The following is a 24,867-nucleotide window of genomic DNA, read 5'->3' as shown; positions in this document are numbered from 1 at the left end:
GTATGGTTATTCTTCATACTATGCGGTGCCGTACTGATTATGTATAAATCTTCCATTTCTGTTTACTATTCTGTTATTCTGTTTGGTATTGTGTATGTATGTATTTATGTATATATGTATATAAAATGATTTGCAATTTGTCGCAGATTGTTTGCCTATGTACGCATGTATGCATGTAAATATGTATGCCATGTATGCTATGTTATATTCCATATGTATGTATTTGCATATTATGCGCTCGCAATTTGTCCTTTAACTTATGATTCAACATCAAACATTTGCCCTATATTTTGGTATACCTAGTTTATACTTATATATGTCTCGCTTGCTCTTTATTCATTCAAATATGTATGTATATGTTATATACCACATACACACGCGTTGCTATGTATGTATGCATGTATGTGCACTTTCTCTGCCAGCTTCCATTCATTATGCCAATTATTCAGGTGCGCTCTCGATATATATGTATGTATATATTTATGTATATGCACGTATATCGTATTTTTGTTGTTTTCTTATTCATTTGGTTTCGGATTTTATCTCCTGGTTTTCGTATGGGGTTGTTAAATGCATTTATGCCTGATTTATCGAATATTAATTACATACATAAATATCTAAAAATAAAAATACATGGACATCTACAGCTTGTGGTATTTCCTTGCACTATTATTCATGTATATACTTTTTTTTTTTTCATTTCATATTTGCATTACTGTTTGATTTTACTGATATATTTTTTATGTTTTTGGTTTTTGGTTTTCATCTACTGATTTGTGCTTTTAGTGATGGCTCCTGCGCTGCTGCTGTTGCTGCGGTTTGCATTGAAAACGTTTCGAAATTAAACAGTTTTATAGACTGAGATATGCCTAACGGCAAATATGCTAAATTGATGTGAGCCTAACGGTAATCATAGTATATCCATGTATTTATTTATAACTTTCGTTTTATTTTGCTTTACTTCTCTTTTTTTTGGTCAGTTCATGGGTGGCTGTGTGTGTGTTTGCGTGCATGTGTATATGTGTGTGTGGGTGTGTGTATGTACATGTAGTCTGTTAAAATACATTGCTCTAAAAAATTGTGTACAGCGTGTGGAAAGAATTGTAACCAAACTGAAGGAAAACGCAAATGAATTTTCATTTCTTCTGATAATATTCATAGTATATATAAGCATATATATATATATATATATATGTGTGTGTTTATGTATGTATGCATATTTGTATACACACATGCATTAACATATATATATATATATATATATATATATATATATATATATATATATATATATATATATATATATATATATATATATACATATACATGTATTTATATGTATAACCATATATATATACATATACATATATATTTATATATCATTTGCCTTTTATTCATTCATCAGTTTAAATCAATAATCAACATCATTTTATATAATTTCATATAATTTGTTTAATATTCAAGTATTTTGTTGGTTGGTTTTTCATATATATATAGTTTGTTGTTGTTGTTGTTGTAAGTTTTGTGTATTTTGTGTTTAGTTTTGATAATTTAGCAGCAATTATTTGGAAAAGCAAAGTACGTATTCTTTTTTTTTTTTTTTTTTTGGTTGGTTTTTGTGAACAATATTTTGTTAGTTATTGGGGAATTGTTTTACGGGGTCTTTAAGACATTAATTTATTTATTTATTTGTGTAATTTAGATGAATTATATTACATAAATATTTGTTGCTTGGTATTGTATTTGCTGTGTGTGTGTGTATTTTTCATTTTAATTTTTTCGGCTTGGTGAACATAACTACAAACGGTGTGCGGGACTTTGTCGATCCCCAGCTACGCATTATAATTATTTTATAATAATTATTATAATTTTTTATATATACCATTTTTATGTTTATTTATTTATTATTTTTTTTTTTACAGGACAAAAACATCTAATTTAATAGTTCAATTTACTTGCAATATGGAAATAATCAATAATAATTATGGCCAGCTCTCAATTTTTGGAATATGCTCGCAATTAAACAAATTTTTATAGCATATTTAAGAGTTTTGTTTTAGTTGTTTCATATTCTCTGCCAGTTCATTGAGTTGGTATAACATATATATATATATATATAAATGTATATTGTTTATATTTCACGTATATATATACATATATATATATATATGTATATATATATATATATATATATATATATATATATATATATATATGTTTATATATGCCTGAATATAATATATAAATAGTAATAACTATTATTGTTCTTAATATTTCTTGTTTTAACAGTGTATTTTTTTTTCTTTTTCATTTTCCATATTAATAATCATTTATTTAGTATGTATATATAATATATATGTTCATTATGATCTAATATGCTTTTCCAAAATTATGATAAATCAAATACGAAAAGTTTTAGAGTATTAGAAACCTTAAGAGTTCGACATAAAGCAGAATGCAACTGAAAGCAAAATCAACAATTGTTTTTTAAATTTAAAGAATATTCATTAAAATGAGGAGTTACAGTAAACGTTTGATATATAAGTCAAGTAATTTGTTTTAACTGATGATATATATTCCATTGAAATCACGCTTTAAAGTTAAACTTTTGTTGTATTTGCTTTTATGTTGCTGATGTTATTTGTTTTTGTTTTGTATTGTGTTTTTTTTTTCTACTTATACGTCGGAATTTTTACCTCATATAGCTTTTTCCGCCGATTTGTGTATATATAACATAAGTCTATGTAAGGGTTATACATAAATTATTTATATATATATTTAGATTACTTTTTTTTGGTTTCTTTTCTCAATATGTCTGGCATGTTTGTTGGTTTGTTTTTTATTTTTATTTTTTTTTATTTACTTACACAGTTATAGTAATACATAATGTTCCATAATTAAGTATAAATAAATAATTTACATAACAGTTTTTTTCTTTTTCATTTTAATTTTTATTATGTCTAATATTATCATTGATTTACTAATAATTTTTAAACAGTTTGCTTGTATTTATTTTATCCATTCAATTAAAATAAAAATGAAAATTTTATAAAATTAAAAATTTAGTTTGTCCTTTCATCATTATATATATTATATATTGAGTATATAGACTTTGGAATTTAATTTTCAACATACTCGTAGAATTTGTTTTTCATTTTATTTAACTATATTTTGTTTATGTTTCAACAATAAACGAATTTGAAATGAGTTTAAATCGAATGGAATTCTTTTAATAAAAATTTTTCCTATTGGACAAAAATTTGCATAAAAATGTCTTGGTTAGAAATTAAGCGTTGAGTTCTTATTGGAATGGAATGGTTTCACTTTGTATTATCATTTATCCTTGATCTCATTTGTATGAACTGCACGAAAAGAACATTTTGCATTAACTACGATATTTTGTATTGATTGTTTGTTTGGATTTTTCTTGATTTTTGTAGGTTTTCTTTACTGAGGTTCTTGATGATCCTATGATCCGATACGATTTTAATGTTGATGGTTTGCTTGAGTTCTCTTTGGTTATTTGTTTGCGTCTTTCATATGTTAAAGGTGTGATACTAAGGTGTGCTGTTATTCTGAAAATGTAATATAATAGATTAATCATAAAAATAATAATAATAATAATAGTAATAATAATAATAATAGATATAATAGATTATAGATCATAAGATCTCTTTGTTATTTACCTGCATTGATCAGCTATGTAGCGTTTACTTCATATTCTTTAGTATTTCATCAGTTTCCTCGGGATCCTTGAGAGTGTGCCATTGTGCAATGGGTCGACGTGGCGAGGCCAGCATATCGGACCAATGACGCAATTCGGTGCCGGTGGCCATGCAGCCAAGTATACAGCGTCCGATCGGCTCGGAGGTGCCAATACGATCGTAATCCACAACGGTAACAACAAGACAGATTTTCTAAACAATTTCCAAATTATTGGTAATACCAAAAAGCAGAGCGTTAGTTTATACGTATAATTAATCAGTAATATTCATCATCTAAACGGTCACTTGAAACGGGGGGATGGAACTGCTATGCGTGTAGCATAGATATTTGTATTTGGATGTAGAACTTTTTGCCGAGAGATAAACGTGTTCTGTATTTCCTTCTTTGATTTTGGGGTATTGAGTTAGGAGGGAACTGTTTATTGTCGGTTTTGGGAAGCATTTTACATAGGCATAGTTGAACTACAGTTATTTGGGTGCTCTGTTGGAACAAGGTGCAGGAGTTAACGGTTATGCAGAGTTTTGGTCAGGAATCCTGGAACAGCCCCATATGGGCTTAAACAGAGCCGTAGAGCTTACAGAGAAGAGAGCGAGTCTCATCAGAGTTGGGGTACAAGCTTTTAAGGAGTTTTATCTAAAAAGGTGGGCGACATATTTTCAAGCATTACAAAAAGCACCATTAAATACAATTTCTAAAGTGAATGAATTAAAGCTGGGTCCATGTTTGGTATGGATTTTTAAAATTTTATATTTTGTTATAACAAGCATTGCATGCATTTGACTAAGCTTTCAAATAAAAATGAAAAAACTAAAGAAATTGAAATGTAGAGAGAGAGAGAGAGAGAGAGAGAGTTAGTTGAAGTGAAAAGCGTATGAGTTTCCCTCTTATTTGCTGGTGTAATGATCTTATAGAGAAATGTATATAGATATAGTTCGCCTCTCTTTAACCTGGGCTAATGAACAAATTACTTTTTATTTGATATATAGCTATATACAACATTTTGTCAACATTTAAGCTGAAGCAAAAAGAAAAATGTTCATTAAATACGTGTAAACGAAAATGTATAATATTCAATCCCATTTGTCGTACATATTTTCCTAGTCAGAATGCAAAAGTTTCCTTTGCGTTGCTACTCAGGTTTAATGGGGGCGAATTAGGGGCAGGTCTTGGACTAGCAGCCGAAGCTCTTGAGATATGTTTGGTTTTCAACGTTGTTTGGGATGTGGTATGTTATGTTATGTTGATACGCTATACTTCTCTTTGGTGTTCTCATATAGTATATATACAAGGTATATATAGATATGCTTAAGCTTGTACTGTATTTCTTGTATTGTAGTAGTACTGTAGTTTGAGTGGTTGGTGGTTGGTTGGTAGTTGTTGTTGTTGGTGGTGCGATTGGTTTATTCGATATTCAAATCAGAAGACAGTGTCAAAATAATGTACCCATATTGTGGTGCATTATTGACGCCGCTGACGATAGTTTGCGATAGTTTGTATTATGGAAAGAGTAGTTGTAGGTAGTTTTTAGGTTTTTCTTTGTTGTTTCTTTTTGTAATTAAAGAGTGAGTGTGTTTAACCTCAATTATCGCGAGAGAGAAATTGAGAGAGTGAGAAAGAGAAAGAGATAGACATAGAGAGTGCGAGCACGTACGAACTGCTCGCTGTTTTTATCTGAATCTTTAGCTACATTTTACGTTTTGTGTGTTGTGTTCTCTGAGGTGTATCTGAAATTGTTGTGTAGTTTTAACTACGAAGCGCAACGAAACCTAAACCTAACACAACAAATAGTCATTGTCTGTGTCAAAATCAACATAGAACATATATAAATATATATATGTATATAGATAGATAGTTTGAAAAACCAAATCAGAATCAGAGTCAGAGAGCTAAGCAATAAAATTAAAAATTATTTTAAAAATATTTTCACTTTTTTTCTCAATCAACTACGAAACATAAAAGCAAATCAGGGCAAGTTTTAAATATTTTTGGTTTCATATTCGCAAACAACTTGCTGCGCTCAGCATCTTAATTGTTATTATTTACAGCCGGCATGTGGGCGTGGCAGTCGTTGAGCGAAATATATATATATATATAGGAACACAAACATAAAGCAAAAAGTGTGTACATTTTTTTTTTTTTGGTTAATTACAACATTGAACATTGAATACGTATTCGGTTAAGTTATACAATATATATATTGTTTTTTGGGTGGGGCACACATATAACATTTTGATTAGTTGGAGGGTCTTTGGGGGTTATTCTGGGCAGTACGAAAGTAATTTTGTAGTTTGTTTGTTTTTGGCTAAACAATTTGATTCAAGAGTTCGGCGGTAGAGCACGAGTATTCAATAAATGTAATATATATTTATATATATGTATATATAAAGATAGTTAGTTAGTTATATTAACAACAACAAATTGCACGAATAAGGGCTAAGTGTGTGGTTTGAGTTTGGAAGGCGGGTTTGTAGACTGAAACTTGTTTTGTTGTTGGTGGATAGTTCAGAAAGGGACAGCTTTTAAGTACAGTTGACAGTAGGTAGTAAGTAGTAGTAGTATTGGTAGTAGTAGTAGTAGTAGTAGTAGTGGTAGTAGTAGTAGTAGTAGTAGTTGTAGTAGTAGTAGTAGGTTTTTATAGGATAGTATAATACATTCTCGCATACTTGTATTTGTTCAAATGGTACTTCAAATGAGAACGACTCATTATAGTAAGGGTTGAGGGTGCATTTTTTGATACTTGTCTTCTTCTTTTTCAAACGTTTGCCATTTTGCATGATTGCAATTTTCACATATGGATCTATAAAATAGAAAAAATTGAAAGAAAGAAAAAGAAAACATTTTCTTTTATAATAAAGTAAAAGTTTGAAGTTGATGAGCAGATTTTTGTTTTTATCATTTTTCTTAGTTTTGTTTGTTTTGACAGTTTACGCACACATATAACGAAAAACGGTACTTGGATTCATAATAATAACATATATGTATATATATTATCGATTATAAGATTAGTGAACAAATTTTACGTCAATAAAAAGAAAAGGAAAAACGATTTAATGACCAGAACAAATGAAAGCAGAAACTTTTGGATAAAATAAAGGCCAATCCCATAGAGGGATGTGTGGCAAATATGTTGATGTAACTATAGAACTTAGGAAGTTAATAAAGTCTTATATGCTTTGGGTTCAGCATTTAAGGTTTCATCGCATTGAAACGTATCAACATATGGAAAATCGCAAGATTTACAAAGAGCCCATGAAAATAGAATTGACACGTTGCGTTGATCGTGGATCGTTTAGCGTTTATCGATAATTATTGCTATTTGCAGATTTGTTTCCACTTTCGTTTGCCTGCTCATGAAAAGAATTATTAAAAATCAAATATACATATATATATATTTATTGAAAGATTTAGTTAATTAGTTTAACGATAATATTTTGAAACATTTAAACACTTGAAACTCAAGGCGAACAACAACGAAATCATAAGATACGAAAATATATAGTTATTAAAGTTAGTTAGTCTCATCATATTTCAGAATTTCAGATCGAATATCATTAGAGCATGGAAAGAATGTCAATTGCTTCTTCAAAAACATACTTGAAAAATGTTCTGTTGTTTGTAAAAGCCTAGAAGAACTTGAAAACTTCCTTCATTAAAGGAAGTTTCTTTTGGTTTTTGGATATATTCGGCGGCAACGTTTGCATTTGGTTCCCCTCTAGGTAGAGGAGTTCCGAAATATTTAATGCGAGTGTTTGAATTTCAATTGATGTTGATTGAGTAGTTATTAAATAACATGCAAAAGTGAAGCTAGAAGCAAGCGAATTTAAATGTACCGCTAATCTTTGATAGCAATAGCCGTTCGAATTTAGCATTATATACTTGTTTTTATTTTGTTATTAAAGAAAAGTGCAGTATTTTTGGGTGATGGGAACGTTGCCGAACGAAAATATATCCATTGATTGGTATTAAATGATATTTATTTATTTATTTTTAGCGTACGCAAAATATTACTTAAGACTTAGAGACAAATAGAGAGATAGAGAGAGAAGAGTATTATATAAAAATATTATGCAAGTCGAAAATTTGCGCTAAAAGTTAGTTGAAAAATCGAATATTGCGAATTGACAAAAAAAAATTAATTGGGTAGAAAAAAACATTGGAATTTGAATATTTTGCTCGATGCAAACGTTGCCTTGGCGTTTGCATTTCATTATTTGATCTTGACACGAAACCAAAATAAAGATAATTACTTAAAATCAGATCAGAAACAAAGCAAATACCAAAACTGAAATACACATGGTTATACAAATATAGATATACACATAGATATAGATATACGGGAAATAGATATTTAAATAGACACTGAAGCGTTGCCAATATTGTCAGCGATTCAAATGGGGGAATCGCCGTTCGCATTTGGACAACGCTTTGGTAGCACGCCATATTACCAGACAATCCACCGACGTCCATCTTCTTCAAGTTCTTGGCCTCGAGAATGACAACCGTTAGCTTTCCGGCGGTCGGCACATAGCGCAGCGAGAAGCAGATGTCACCAAGCTTTTCCTGTTTGTTGTGCGACAGAAAAGAGTTAAGAAAACGAAATTGTTTTCATGGATTAGTGATTTTGGTTCAGACACGAGATATGGGTTCACAACATTGAACACTTTACATAAGGTCTAAGAAAATTGTTGGGTTACATTTAACACGATTTAGATACGAATACATATAAATATATATATTAACTAGGTTTTTAATTCGAGACGGGCACAAGGACTGCACAGTATATACTGAATAAGCTCTTTAAGCAACATTCTTGGATGAGCTCTGCGATGGAGCTTATCGAATTATATTTAAAGAATATTTTCAGCCCTTGTTCTGGGATGAGAAAGCAATAGAAATTCTTATTGAAGGTGGTTAAATGATTCAGAAATATAAATGCATTTAGATTCTTGATTTATTTATAACAAAAATCGATTTGCCATAAATTTCTTGTTGAAATATCACAGCTTAGCTGTAAAGCTTTTCCGAAAATAAATAAAAATGTAAATTAACATAGTCCGCTTGAATTATCAATTAAAATGTAATTACGATATTCGAATACGATATACGAATAGAATGTAAGAGGATTGCAGACAAACAGTCAGTATATACTTCTACTGTTTGCACATTAACTAAAACAGATACATATATCCGCATATAACCTAGTACTCGTATACAGTTAATTTGGTTTTTTTTTTTTTTTTTTTTTTTTTTTAAGTACATATTTAAACAATAGTGTTACATTAATTTGATTTATAGTTTAATATTGACACAAAACGAAAACGTCACAAATAAGTACTTGGAAATACATTTACTGCACGTCTTAGAGCTTCGATTTGTTAATGTATATGTATGTATATATGCACACTTGTATATACACGATATATGGTGTATATATTGTGTATAGTAGCATGTATATGTATGTGAATAGAACTGAAAATTGATTATGAACTAAACCTGAACAAATAAAACAAACTTATTTACTTTTGTTTGCGTGTTATTTGTTTAACTCTTTGTTGTTTTTTGTTGTTGTTTAGTTGTTTGTTGTAGTTGTTGTTGTACGTAGTTTTTGTTTTATTTATATATTTGGATGTATATTGTTGTTGTTGCTATTTACTGTTCAAAGACACAAAACTTACGCACAAGTCATAATGCTTATAGACAAACTGTATATCAATTAACCCAGCTCAAAACCAACGGCGCAAAAAGCAAAACGGAGTGTTTTTTAAAATTTATTTTCAATATTTTTGAAATAAGAAGCGAAACGAATATGTGAGAGAGAAATACAAAGAGAGAGAGAGAGACAGAGAGAGTAAGAGAGGTTCAAGACAGCCAATTCGTATGATATGTACAGTTTGGCTACGTTTCGTTTTGGATAACTAGGCGGGCCCTTGGGGGCCTCCAAAAAAATGTAGTTAGTATTTAGGAAAAAAAAACAAATTTATATAATATATATAGAAAGAGAGCGAGCGAGAGATTAGAACGAGCTAAAGTAAGTGAATATTATTTATGTCTATGTACATGAAAGGCATCACAGAGTAACTATAGTTATATAAATATATTACAATTGAGAGATAACAAAATGATGATGTCTAGCATTATCTAAGTATAATACTTTAATAATATTGTATATAAACCCTGAGTTGGTTGGAACCATTTGCATTTGTTTGGGTATCGATTTTCGGTTTTCGATTTTCGATTTACGATTTACGATTTGGATTTCGTTTTCTCGTTAGACATAGACTCTAATCAATTGCCAATTGCTTCAATTCAGTTCTCCAAAGCCAAAGCAATTTGTACAAACTAACCTGGGATTTTGTTATGAAAAAATTGTGGTATTTTTTGTTGTTGTTAAATTTGTTTAACTAAGTGTGTTCTTTGAATATTTTAAGTTTAAAAGTAAATTAATTTATATAGAGAGCGAGCGAGCGAACGAGCGAGCGTTATATATTAACAGAGTGAGATAGAGAGAGAAAGGAACAGTAATATATATATATATTTATATCTAGAGAGATATAGAGAGAGAAAGAGAGAGTGAGATTGTTTTTTTTTTTCGAGTAGTCACTTACCGCTACTTTGGTTTGAGTTTAGAATTTGAGTTTTTGAATTGAAAGTTTTGGCTTTGCATGGGCTTTCAAAATGTCTCAAGACTTTATTATGTCGAATGTTGAATGGTGAATTATGTTTATGCTGACCATAATAAAAACAAATCATAAGCAAAATATATAGAAAAGTAAGAAATTGAATAACTCTCAAATAAATCAAATTAAAGGTAATTAATTAAAATTTGTTGATCATTTGTTTTATATATATATATTTGTTTCTGACTGTCATCGAAGCTCTGCTTAAACATTACAGCACACAAACAATTCGCAAATCATAAATATATTTAAATATATGTATATATATATATATGTAGATATATATAATTGAATTATACATTTATCGGGCGAGACAGCGATAGAAGAACATAAAATAGAATTTAGTCTATTAATCAAAATACGAAAGAAGCATTTTAACATTTACCTTAATGAAAACAAAAGTTGTTCACGTATTTTTAAGCTTTTTAATAACAATTTCATTTTGCATTAAATTTAATTTATTTTTTTTTTATCAACGGAACAAAACACAAACACAACGAAAATAACTTGAACACATTTATGAGGACAACAACCAAAGCAAATAACGATAATTATGAAGTTTCTCTCCCAAGGAGAGTTTCGATACTTACATGTTCGTTCAAGGCATTTCATTGGGTTTTCCAGATGTTGTTATTCGATATGAGTCAAATTTCGAGTTCGAGTAAAGTAGAGTTTTGGATATTGAATTTGATTTCAAAGATTTTTGTTTCAATTTTTGGTGAATTTTGAGTCGAGTTGTATAGATTTTTTTTTTCGATTGTTGATTGATTTTGGTTTTATTGTTTTTATTTTTTTTTTAGCGATACGTTTAAAAATAATTAAAGAGAAAAATGAAGAGCATATTAAAGATTTTTCAATTGCAGTTCCATTAAAATTTCAATAAGTTGGCAAATTGTTGTTAAATCAAAAATAGTAAATGTTTTGCTTCAACGAATTTGTTTCAGTGTACAAGTTGATTGAGTTGTGTCTGCGTGTCAGGGTATGTGTTTGTGTGTGTGTGCGTGTTTACAGGTGTGAGTTCAGCTTGCGTGTGTTGAATATAGTCAAAAAGTTTGTGTAGCGCACTAATATAGGTGGCATAAATGTCTTGAGTAGAGTATATAGTCGGAAGATTATAGTTCGTAAGCAAAAACATGCAGCTGAAATAATTGCTTTTTTTTTTTTTTTTTTTAAATATATATTTATATGTTTCATGTACGATTGTGTTGCAGTTGGTAAACATTTTTGTTTGTGTTTTTTTTTTTCAAATGTTTTCTTTTTTATACAATTACAGTAAGTATATGATGAAGTTGAAGGAAAGACAGGTGTGAAGATTGTAGCAGCAATAGATATTATAGTAGTATAAATAGTTAATGGTTTAAGGGTTAACTGTAATTAAAGCATCGTTAGACCAAATAGACTATGGATAATCTAAAAGCAAACTATGCTTTGTCTAACTGTAATTAGACAATCGATAGTATTAAGGAATCGAGCAAGTAAACAATTCTTGGCTATAATCAGTCCTCATGTGCTTTACTTTAAATTTGATAGTTGTTAAGCTCACAGAAACGTGGAAATCTTGAGAAGGATATATTTGGAAACCCCTTCACAAATGAAGCTAATAACTTCATTTTAAAATAATATATGCACCTGATGGATAAGCGGATATTCATTATTCTTATTATATATATTCATATAGTTCAATATTTTATCAATATGATCTCATCATTATATAATACAATATATACATATATATATGTATATCATCCTCTTGCATATTTCTTATTTCTTTTCAATATATTTCTTTGTTCCTTTCCAAAAACATATATTCTTTCTGCAATTGTATATAATATTCGGCTTACCGAATAATTTTATGACTTTGCCTATTGTTTTCTTTTTTCCATTCTCAGTGTTTGTTTTGTGGTTCACTTTTTGTATGTAATTGTGTCAGTTTTTGTGTGTGTTTGCGTGGTTTGTTTCTTCTTAGTATATAATCTTAATAGATAGGTGAGTTTTTGTTGTTGGGTGCACAAGTTAAAGGCTACTTAGATGCAAATTGTTAGCGGATTTTACTTTTGGGGCGGGGCTTTAAATAGTTTAAATCACAGTGCAAATAGAAAGGGAAAATTTGTGTATTTAGCAGACAGGGGGAAAGGTGTGCATTGTTGTGTGGCTTTTTTACTAGCATTTCGTCTGTATAAGTTATAAAGATTTCCATAGAGTTTATATACAGATATATATAATTTCGTAGACCATGCTATTTCGTTTAGTGATTATGCCACAAATCCTCTCAACAAAATAATATTGCAGTGTAATTATTTGTATTTGCAAGTTGATATAAACAATTTGTTAGAGTCATAAAACAATTCAACTACAATATTAATGATGCGAGAAAATATGCAGACATATCAAGAGAAATTTGTAGAACGATGCGGAATAAACTCTCTTAAGTAGTTGGATATATGTATTTGAGTAAGATTAATTTGGATATAGAATATATTTATATAATACAAGTATTTCGAGTGTATAGAGGGAGTGTATCTATGTATATATGGGTTTGTGTGTGTGTAGTTCGATGCATCAAAATTTTTATTTTATTATAATATTATGCAAATATATATATATATATGTATATATATTTATTGGAGTGTGTTTGTTGTTGTTGTTGTTGTATAAAAGAGCGATAGACCAAAGAGACAGAGCAAGTTATATAGGAATGAGAATAAATGAAGGAGAACTAAACAAGTTTTGGTATGCATAGTAGGTGTATTTGGTTTTTGGGTATTTGTTTCTTTTAAAACTTTTTAGTATTTTTTGATTGTATTTACCTTCTACAAAAGTTCAAGAAAACAACAGTTTTATATTTGTAATATATTTATGTATGTATTGAAAACAATTTGTTGACGGGGGAATTGGAGAAAGAGAAATTGAAGAGTTTTTTTTATTTCAGTTGTAGTAGTATTAGTTATTTGTACTTTGTGTGTGTGTGTGTTTTTGATTAAATTTGTTTTGTTTTTGTTTTATAAAGGAAAATCAAAAAGTTTCAAAATGATGTGCAAACAAATCAAATTGAGTATTTTATTTATCTGTTTTTATAATCTTTGATCAACTTTGTCCGCATGAAACTTCAAGTTGATCAAAAATTAACGGAGCTTTGTTTTCCATGTTTGTCTTTTGTTATTGTTGTTGGTTTTGTTATTGGGTTTAATGGAGCATTACAACTGTTATAGATATATGTATATATTGAAAGATAGATATATGTATGTATACACTTTTGAATTTTAAATTGAGTTGTTATTTAGATTTGCATTTTGAACTGGGTGTGTGAAGAGTAAGTTGAGGAAATACTTTTGAACTTTGCTGTCTGTCATTTAATGTATTTACTTTGTTCATGTTGTGGTTGTCTTTGTAAATTGTTTCTGTTGTACTTTCGAGGACATTGAATGGAACTGGGATGCTAAATACATTACTGGAGCCGACACACATTTATACACATTTATTTTTTGTTTGTTTCAAAATACGATTAGTAAACTTAGTATCTGTTGCGGCGGGTCTTTATGTTATATTTGCGAATTACATACACACAAAACACAATTTTGAATAAGGTTTGTTTTTTGTTAAGGTAGCTCAGATAATAGTACTCTGTATACTCTGTCTAGATTACATAGGTCAACAAATTCACACGCTTTGAGTTTACTGTTTACTGTTTTCTGTTTGGTTTACTGTAGTTTGTGGCTTGTTCTGTGGGACAACTTAAACAAACCCAAATATCGAAATCAAAATGATAAGCAACAGTTATTTGTTGTTGTACTTGTAGCTGTTGTAGTTGTAGTTGTTGTTTGTTTGATTGATCCAAAGTGAAATCAAATCAATTAAAACTAAATAAATCACACTTAGAGGTACATTTAGTTTGTTAAGTACATATACATACAGAATTGTAAACGCCAGGGATAAGCCGCCCTTACCCCCAGATCAAAGGAACCAAAAATAAAACTTAAATAACTGATCGAAATGTATATATTTTCGTATACATATACATAGATATTTGTGATATTCAATAAAGCTGCCATGGGCCACTCTCTACGTACCTGTCCACCTTCACCCTCAACGCTGATCAGGTCGCGCCATTCCTCAATGGTCTGTGCCAAGTCGATGGTACACAGTGGCACCTTCACCTCGCCGATTTGGTCGTGTTTCGAGAAGCGATCAAAGTCAAATATAGCAAATACGAGGGTCTTGTTCATGGCATCGGCATAGGGTAAACTCTGTATGCAGAAGTCAAGTGAGATGGGCAAACTACATTGAATCCACTATTGTCAGGCTTACCTTAAAGGTGAATGTCTCGTTGAAGACGGGACTCAAGGTTTTGCGGTGCACCTTTGTCTCGAACTTCTTCTTCTTGTCGGGCAGCAGATATACCTTCACATAGGGATCTGAGGTGCCGCCCATATCCAGGGCGGGCAGCTCTTCGGCCTGTATAACGGTGACGGCCAAGCTATTCGAGTTGAAATCGTATTCAAGCTGCAATACATAGGTTATAGAATAATAGCCGCAAGCGCGGTATTCGTTCCCATAAGCAAGAAAGAGATGGAATAAACGATATTAGTTGACAGGTTAAAATAATTAGGAATTTTCAGTTGGATTAAATGTGTTATGGACTTTTGTGTGCTGCATTCTAATTTTGTGTGTTTTATTGGCAGATTTTCTGCATTTCAATTTGCTTCGATGGCATACATTATTATTGTAAATACTTTTGTATTTGTTGTTAATAAAAATATATTTAATATAGAGCATCAAACTTTGCAAAAGCAACAGAAGTCACAGCAGCATCCGACCGCCTCGAGTTTCGATTGCTCACTGCATTTATTCACTGAGCGCATTACGGAGAGCAAGCGTAAGTAGAGCGAGCACAAACAGCAGCTTTTCGACAATTGCACCTCGAACATTAATTGCTCTCATAAAAGAAGCAGCATTTAACGATGGCATCGCAAGAGCTGGAGTGCCGCTCTCCCTGTGTTGGCTCTGCTTACTCTCATGCTCGCTCTCCTTATGTGAGCTTTCCTTATTGCGCTCACTTAAATTATTACAAATTACCATCGCTCGCAAATAACTCCCGACCGTTGCACGATGCCTGCAAATATGTAGGTCTCTTTTACTCGTATTCTACGAAAAAGCTCTGAGAGCAGCCGATGGCATCGGCTTCGAGTGCAACGAGCTCGCTCGCGATCGGCTCGCAGCCGTTTTGTTTTTATCTTATTTCGCTGTGGCTGTTCTCCGACCGTTGTATGTATTGGCTCTCGCGTGTTCAATTCACGTGCATGTGTATGTGAATGTGAAGACCGTTTGAGTTATTGCTCAACTGACCAATAAGTACTGAGTCTCATTGCACGAGCGCCAATCGTGTCGGCCCTTAAACGATGTTCGTGAAAAGAGCACCACACGATGGAAGGCGCTCAATAGAAAACAAAAACGAAAAAACAGGAGGGAGTGAAAATGTTTTTGTTTTTTTTTTGTGAATTTAACGAACAGAGCGTGTGGAATCAAACGGCCACCTTTTAATTGCGTGCTAACGTAATAAGCTAATATTATATTGAAATGATTTAAAAACGGATTTCATTCGATTTAGATATTGGTTCTTACTCTTATATAATATTAATATAAAATGTTAGGAAATATAAATCAAAGTAAGATGTCTATTCTTCGGCTCCAATTCTAAATTAAGCTAATTGCAGCAAGTATTTTCCTAAAGCTGAATAAGTAATATAATGACCGACAAGCAGTTTATGTTATATCGCCTCCATAATTCAAAATCTGTAAAGTATTTGAAATAATTATGTATGCCAAATATTTCTTTGAAAAATTATTCAAGGAAATATTCAAGGATGTTGCCAAATTTGAATTAAATGAAACAGCTTTAGCGCTAGTTCAGATCAATACTATAAATGTTGTGAGCAAGTGATTAAGTTAGGCAAATATTAGCGTAGGGTATGTAGCTTAAGGTACGTATTTCTGGCAAACACTTGACGCGCCTTGACTTGACTTTACTTTACTCGACAGCTGTTTCCTTCATAGTATATGTAAAAAACAATTAAACAACGACAGTGCATTGACAGTAACTAGATCTGGTATTGGATTAGTTGGGTTAGTTGACAGCGTGTTGCAGGCCATTTGCAATTGCATTTGTGGCGAGTTCAGTGGCTTTTGGGCGGCGTTTAGGGATCGAGGCTTACCTTGAAGTTGAGACGCCCCAGCTTCTGTTCGCTCTGCTTGTCCTCTTCGTCGCCTTCTTCGGCATTTTCGGTGAGTTCCTCCATATCAGGCTGAACCTATGGCATACCAGAACCCAATAACTACTAAGATTTGGTGGCATTGCAGATACTTACTTTCTCCTTGTAGGCTGATCCCAACAACTGTACCGATTTCATATCGACACCCTTCTTACCCTTACCATCTTTGGTTCTTCGCTTCTTCAGGAATCTGCGCACACAGAAAAATATGATACCAAAGACGACGAGGAATACGAGTATTATAATCGCGACCACGCCCCATGTGGGCAGTCCAGTGCGTTCAGCAATTGCCTCAGTGACTACTTCGCCAGCATGCTCAATCTTTTTGATAACCGGCACGGATGTAGTAGCAGCTTCTATATAGATTAAGCTCTAATATATATCCAATCTTTTGGGATAGTAATCCATCTATGTTCTGAAACTCACCCTCAGCCTCTGTTGTTGTTTTTGGTGCTATTGTTGTTTCCACTTGTGCAATTCTTTGACTCTCGGCCGCCTGCTGCTGTTCCTGCTGATCCAGTTCTCGAAACTTGGAGTGATGTGTCGTTTCTTCCAGCTTCTGATTGGCCGTCTCCAGCTCGGCCGCCGGCTCAGCGCCTGACACAGGCGCCGGCTCTGGCTCCGTTTCCGATTTTGCATTTGGCGGCATATTGCACTGTGATTATAACTGAAAATAATTGGATTTTAGGAAGAGATTTCATTAGACTTGGCTAGAAATTGTGGTGATAGTTTTTTAATATGTTTGGGACTGTTGAACTTATTATTACTGAATACTGTATAATTATATATATATATTTATAAATATGAATTAAATATTTGCTATATATATATGGCATGATAGGAGCTTGAGCTGCCCATATGAACAAGACATGAAAAAAGGCCGAATCGGCCTTTATGGAAGACCTTTGCTAGTCAATTATTTAATTATTAATAATTAATCAATTATTAATGACAATTATTATATATATATTTTTTATAATATGCAAAATATTATTCTCTTTTATTTTTTCATGGGGCATAATCAAGTAGAATGCGCGGAATTTTTTATTCTAAAATCTTTAAAATGAAAAGAGAAAAAATTTTAAAGAAAATATACAGTATATATTTTCATTTATCTATAAAAATGTGCTGCTGCTCGTCGTTGCTTTGCATTACCGAATAGATCGTATTATAACCCAGAACCCAGCTTTGTTATCCCATATATTATGCTCCTTATATATAGCATTTATGTAAAAGTAATCTGACTTCTTTCTCAGTTAACCTTCGTCAATTCTATTTCCTACTCTGGCTTCTCTGCCATTCTTTCCAACTAAAATTGCTCAAGTTTTTCTTTTAGAAACTTTATTTTGTTCGCCACCAATCGTCGTTTAAGAATAGTCAGAACAAAGTTCAGTCAAGAAATCCCACAAACGTTGCTGGCAATTTACGCTTGGCATATCCTTGGAAGCACTAGAAATGCCGCGAGGGTGTCGACAATTGGCGCAGCAAGTAAAAGTACTTATGAATAGCATGCCAAGGGCACGCACACACACACACACATAGACATAATAATGCGCCCACGCATACACACACAGGCAGCTTAACCCCCTCACATACACTTATACATTGAAGTATTTCGCTTTACTGCTTCCATTTTTATTTCTAATTAAATTCATTTGTATTAAAACCGCGTTTACCCTCTGCCCCTGCTTCTTATAATTGTTTCCTCTTCCATTGTGTTTCCACATAAGTGAGCATTATTTAATTAATGAAATATTATTTGTGCTAACGCAGCTTGAGTCGCGGTTAATCTAAACGCAATTGCGACTCTTTATCATATGGCGTGCACTCGCACTCGCACTCGCAGACGCAGTCGCAGTCACAGTTGCCTTTGACCTTTAAGACGGGGTCCTTCGACTGTCCTTATTCTCATTACATGCTGTCATTTTTTGTTCTTTGATTAACATTGAGCTGCCGGCAGCAGCTTGCTGTAACTGAAAGCCCGCACAGCAAATAATTGGCCAATTAAATTTGAATGGCTTGCCATAAGGGCCAAGGGGGAGAGTCTCAAACATGATATGAATATGATTTGAATTACAATTGATTTGCTGAATTTCGTTTGAGTCACGGCTTTTTAGGAATTTTTATTTATTATCATCAACTTTATCAGTACAAAATTTGAGTAAAAAAAATTTATTCGTTTTTTTTGTTACCTGCTTCAAATTTACTCAAACTCCCAGTAAAATGAATTTAAAATAAAACAAATTCCACTTGAAGATTTTTGCTTTTATCTTAAATCAAAGGTGAACCTTTTTGTCTGTATAATACTTGAGATAAGATGCAAATTCTTGGAAAAACATCTTTTCCAGCTGACTTAACCCTTGAAGCCCTGTTGAACTTACAACGCATTTTATTCATGCCAATTTATAGTTGGCAAAAGAAAAAAAAAAAATAGATGCTGCCATCGTCTCGTATACGTAATTTAATGCGAATGCGACCGCCGAGTGCTGCCAGCTGAACTGAGCTGCTGTTGCGGCTGTTTGGACATCAAATGACGTCAAAGGTAATGGGAAACTCAGCATATGAAGCCCCGTACTTTTCGCACTCCTCCAGGCCACAAATGCAAATCGGTTCCACCCACGCAGAGCCTCGACCAAGCTAGTTCATAAATATGCGTAAAATACAAATGCGTGCTCGCATTTAAATACAAATGCCAGCTGCTTATGTTGACTTGGGCTTAGTTCTACGTGGGGTGGTCAGTGGGCGCATTTTGCATGGAAGAAGTTATGTTTGCCTCTTGCCAAAAGTTCGGTGTAGGCCTTTAAAGGACAATCGTGCCGCGCTCGGACCACGCCCTGCTGTCGCTTCAGGGCGCATGTGGCGCCACTGAGCGATCCAGCCACAGCCACTTGAGTAAACATTGGCGACACTTTTCGCCAAATCAATAAATTTAAATGGCTAGGCTCAAAGACAAGGTGGCCCGTAGCAAAGCTTGTGAGTGGTGCAAATTGGGACGTGACGCCAGCTAAGTGGCTTAAGTGAGTTCCAATTGCAAATTGAGTTTGTTTGAGCAGTTGTTCCCTGAGAGCAGCATGAAATTTAACGAACATAAATAAATTAAGTTGAGTGAGATTTCCGATTGAAGATGCGCGAGAATTGCAAACAAATTTAAGAAAAGTTACTTGAGACAAGTTGAAGACGGCTAATGGAAATCGAGAGTATATATTAAACTGAAAATATTTGCCTTGCAGCTGGGCGGTTCCTGCTCTACTCTAACTTCTTCAGCTGCCAATCTGTCTAAAAATCCTTTTAAGTTTATTACTATTGCAATTTCCATTGTGCTATAGCGAACAAGGGTTGAATATCGCATTAGCTGGAAGACTGCTGTTAGCTGTTGCTGCTGTGGCACTTCAAGCTGTTCGTTTGAGCTACCCAAGCACCTGCCCCACTTAATTTCGACTTATGAAATATTAATGCAAAGGCAAGGGAATCGACTCGAAAAAATACCAGAAAAGAAAGAACTGAGAGAAATAAAAAGCCTAAGCAAATTTGGCACATTTGGTACGTGATATTTTATTAATGCCGCAAATCACAAGCTAAATAACGATTTCCATGTAAGACAGGCCAGGAAGATGCGGAGACTACTCTGAATAGCTGTCATAAAACTGGCAACAAAGGCGACAGCACAGCAATTCATGGTCGCTGTGATGTGTGTGTGTGTGTGTGTGTGTGTGTGTGTGCAACTAACAGATACTTTTTTAACAAGCACACACACACGCACAGCTACACAGCTACAAGCAAACGCATGCATTTTATTGTAGCATACATTTGAGCGCAGCCACAACAATTTTTTTGTCATTTTGCCAGCGCTACTTTTGCGCTTTCTTTTCCCATTTCTCTCTCTCTTTTTCTGTCCCTTGAGCACACAGGTCAGCTAGGTGTGCATGTGTGTGTGTGTGCGTGAGCTGCGTTTTATGATGTGTCTGGTGCCCATTCGTCTGGCCCATTCGGGTAGCAGAACTACGCAGTTTCAACTGTCGCAAAACAAATACAAAACTTTTGGCTCGCAAGTCGCAAATGCTTGATATTCTGGGTGCTTTGTTTTATTAAATAGATTGGTTTTTATAATGTGTTTTCCCTAATTGCGTTTTATTTATTTATGCCACACGAACGACTCGAAAGTCGATTAGTGAGCATTATAGAAAGATTTTTATTTAATGAAGAATGAGCTCATTTTTGTGAGAAATATTTGTATAGAAGACTCTAAGTTAAGATCTGGTATAAGATCTAAAATATAAGACTTTAAGTTGAGCTGTGTTCTAAGATCTACATTTTGGATATATATATATATCGTAAGTGTTATTTTATATTTTATTTTATATTATTGTAATTAGAAAAGGTTTTTAATGCACTGTTCCTTATCTCTTTCCTTATTCTTTATCAGTTATTGTTAATCTCTTATCCTTTAACGTTTATCCATAGACATATATCTCCCATACTCACATTTAAAAGATCTTGAATGCAAATATATAATATTATATTTAGGGAAGATATATAAAGCATTAAACCTTTTCCTTATCTATTCCCTTTTCTCATATTCATTTTATCCTGCCTTTAGTATTTGAATGTTTTAGTCTTTCATGTTTCAGTTCTTCATCAATTTCCCATAATTCTTAGCCAAATGTCAACTCTCATGCCTTTTGCTACAATCATTTCAATTTTTGCTAACGCAACTTGTTCTAATCTCTGGCAAGGCGCTGCTAAGTCCGTACGCTTTGCACCTGCGAGAAGGTCGCACGGAATAGTCTAAAAATAGCAACTGGTTGTCATTTGGAGTGGGGCGGAATTCATTTAGCGATAAGATAAATTGAGCTCATAAAACATGCAGCGGGCAGAGATAACGAGTGTAGCTGCTGTCGTTGCCCAGTGACAGGCACTCAAATTGCAGCCTGGCCGAATGTCAGGAACTGACAATCAGGCTGTCAAAACAAATTAAGCTCTGGCCCAGACGCACAGCGCAGTCAAATATTCGAACAACAACAACAACAAATGTGTAATAGAAATAGAATTAAGTGTTTTATTTTCTGGCGTCGTACTGCGCGGGCTGTAAGCAGGAAGGCGACCCTCATTGAAGCTCAGCCATTAATTGTTAAGCTTCTTCATTGCCTGACAGTCGCTGAGCAGGAAACGGTTAAACTTTTCAAGAGAGCGCCCATCAGAGAGAGGGCGTCTGAGAGAGAGAGAGAGAGACATATGTTTTGCCTGCCCCTACGCACTCTCTCCCTCTCACGTTCTCTCTCTGCGCTTCCTGCGCACATAACCCAGAGAAGGCAACAAAATAAGCTAAAAGCCGTGGGTAGAGTAGCGCAAAAAAGAAAGAGGAAAAGACAAAAATAAACGCAATGAAAAGAAAAATGAGAAACGGAAAGAAGAAACCCAGACGAACGGCTAACCAAGTTAAGATTGCTTAGGCGACAGTCTCTCACGAGGCATTGATGATGGCGAAACGAAATCTAATTTTCCACATCATTATTCTTTTCGCTTTCATAAAATGCGTTCGAAATACCGTTATTTCGTTGCACATCTATCTTCGCAAGTTGTTGTAACAAAAATTTTTTGGCTTGAGCTTAAGGGGTCAAAAGTACGCACAAATTATATACATATAGAAAAATATGTGTGTGGGTATATATAAGTGTCACTCTCTATTGCTGTGTGTGGGTGTGGGTGTGCATGTGTCTGCTTTAGCATCGCCGCTAACTTCATTATTGGCAATTATGTGCGGTTTTTATACGCGTTGCCCTGGGAACTCCGCACCATAATTCGTGGTAATAAAATAAACGCTTAGCGTCTACAGCTTCGACTACTGCCCCTTCTTATTTCTCCCTAATTTGTTGTTTTTTTTTTTGTGCATATTTCATGTTGCTCAGCCACTGAAAAAAAAAAAAAAAAAAAAAGCGCTCAAAGAGATGCCTAATTATGTTCTGCTGGCTCTTATTATAATCTGAAGGGCAAAGTCTCTGTGGGCAGGTGGATTAACTTGAGTGCGAATAGCTTAAAAGGTCATCAAATTTGTAATGTGAGTGAAGAAGCTGTTAGATATGAAAAATGTGATATATTTTATTCATATGAAAATAAAGATTTATAAAGGTTTTCGTACTCAGCCATAGCAATATAAAAATTAATATATATTTATCAAAATTAATTTAATTAATATCTTAAATGGAAATTGCTTTAAAAATAACTCAAGTAATACAAGTAATATTTAATTTATATTACTTCAGTCTAATTATTATTATGGCTTATCTCAAATTGTTGCCCCAAAAAGTATGCTATGTTTTTTTATTGAACTCGCGTTGCATATTTACCTCTTAGTTAGACAATGTTGTCAATGTATTTAGTAAAGGTGCAGCTCGAAATCGTTTGTTGTTACAAGTAGTTAGCGTAGTTGTTGTATATGTGCTGTTGTTGTTGTTTGTTGGTTCCGTTGATCGCGGCGTATTTGTGTTCACGTCGATCCGGCAGGAGGGCGGAAGGCTCAAGACGGTCTCAGGCTCGGGCTGCAGGCAGACGAATCATGTGAATGATGTGTGTGTGTGAGGGCCGAATGCGTGTTGTGCTGCTTGGCTAGTGAGGCCTTTGCTTCGCGCTAGTCACACACATGTAATTTGAACACTTCTGTTATCGATTGGCGATTATCGATTGACGATTGGCAGTTTCCAGGACGCATTTGCGAAATTTGGTTCGCATTTGTTGTTGTTCGGCGCGTGGTTAATTAAATTTTGTGTATTTTTTTTTTTAGATATTCATCAGACGGTTAGCGTAATGCAAACGGCATGAGCGTTCAACGGATGAGAACGCAAGAGAGCGGGAAAGAGAGGGAGCAGAGCGCGTATACGTAATATTAAAAATACAATGGTATGCGTAAATATTGATAGAGCGAATCTGACTGCTTGTATTCTCTCTGTGTCTGTGTGCGAGAGTGTATGCTGTAAATGTGTGTGTGTGTGTGTGTGTGTGAATGGTTTGAGGGGAAGGACAAATTCGCTTTTGCTGCTGCTCGTGCTGCTGCTGCTGCTGCTGCTGGGCACGAAGACGTTGGTGAAAGCAAATTCAGGATAGAGATTTTCTTAGAGCCGATTTTTTTCTTTGTATTTTTTCGAGCTTTTCGCTTGTCACACGAGCGCACACTGTTTTAGTTTGCGTAGTATTTGGGGTATATTAATTTGTCAAGTTACTGAAAGAATTCCATTACATTTTCAATTCGCTAGCCACAAATATGAGTTGAACAGTAATTTTAATAAATGCAGTTGGATTTTCTTAGTGGGTCACAATGCGTAAAATCGTGTGGAAAAATCAATATTCAAGCCATGCACTTCACACGCGCTTTCACTTTCAATACAATTTTCATCTGATAAGCCAACACTTTTTGCTTGTGTGCCTTTTTGTGAAATTTTCAAATTATTATTGCAAAATTTTCAGCTAGAGCAAATTCGCTTAGGCAACGCTACAAATTCTGATACACAAAAAATGTTCTGGTTTTTAGCACAACGCGTGCCACACACATATATGTAGAAGGAGAGAGAGAGAGCGAGAGGAAGAGAGTGAGAGAGAAAGACACACACACACACATACACACAAATTGATACACACACACACACACACTTGAGCACACGCACAACACTTTTTGGGCCTTTCGCTTGGATTTGGTTTTATGTAATAACTCAATAGGCATTCAATAAAAAATACTTTGATTATTCCAATTATATTTTCATTGTGATCACTCTTTGAGGGGGGATTATCTTGTGCACATTTTGTTGCTGTTATTTGTCGTTAGGCTGTGCAAACACTTGGCCCTTGTTGAATTTATTTCATTTTTTTTTTTTGCTATTCATTCACCTTCAGCACAGCGCTTTTCACTTGCAGTCAACTTCCACGGTCGATGTTCATTCGCGTTTTGGTCTACAGAGCCAAGGAGCAGCTAGGAAAAAGCCCACATACGCTGTTCAGCTGCCAGCAGCAGGAGAGCGAATCGGGTCAGGCATCGATTTTGTGTTGGCGGCCAGCGGTTGGGGCGGCGCGTCCATTGTAGACTAGAGCACGGCAGAGAAGAGCTTTTGCAGAGAGTGTAGACTTTGACGAGCAATGGGCGAGCTGAGTAAAAGAAATCATTAATTTATTATTTGAGTTGATGAAAATATTGAAACTTCATAGCTGATAAT

At 33.7% G+C, this 24,867-nt stretch overlaps 1 protein-coding gene across 7 annotated transcripts; it reads right to left on the bottom strand.

Annotated features, from left to right (window-relative positions):
• Positions 1–3,204: 3,204 nt before the first annotated feature.
• On the bottom strand, positions 3,205–24,640 carry LOC6577464 (synaptotagmin 1). 7 transcript variants are annotated; one of them, XM_002003395.4, is made up of 11 exons: positions 24,545–24,640; positions 23,014–23,323; positions 17,096–17,336; positions 16,766–17,025; positions 16,613–16,708; positions 14,709–14,903; positions 14,471–14,647; positions 8,172–8,286; positions 6,390–6,523; positions 3,687–3,917; positions 3,205–3,575 (listed from the first exon to the last, which is right to left on the bottom strand). In XM_002003395.4, exons 3-10 carry the CDS (start codon positions 17,316–17,318, stop codon positions 3,711–3,713), a joined length of 1,407 nt encoding a protein of 468 aa, XP_002003431.1. In that variant the 5' UTR covers positions 17,319–17,336; positions 23,014–23,323; positions 24,545–24,640; the 3' UTR covers positions 3,205–3,575; positions 3,687–3,710. The 7 variants fall into 7 exon arrangements, with proteins under 7 accessions (XP_002003431.1, XP_015021167.2, XP_015021172.1 ...); XM_015165681.3 differs by having other exon boundaries at positions 8,172–8,283; XM_015165686.3 differs by having other exon boundaries at positions 8,172–8,280.
• Between the last annotated feature and the right edge of the window lie 227 nt (positions 24,641–24,867).

Source organism: Drosophila mojavensis, unplaced genomic scaffold (genome assembly GCF_018153725.1).
Source record: "Drosophila mojavensis isolate 15081-1352.22 unplaced genomic scaffold, ASM1815372v1 contig_36, whole genome shotgun sequence".
Lineage (NCBI taxonomy): Eukaryota > Metazoa > Arthropoda > Insecta > Diptera > Drosophilidae > Drosophila > Drosophila mojavensis.
The sequence above is the reverse complement of the archived record's forward strand: the minus strand, read 5'-3'. Positions and strand labels throughout refer to the sequence as shown.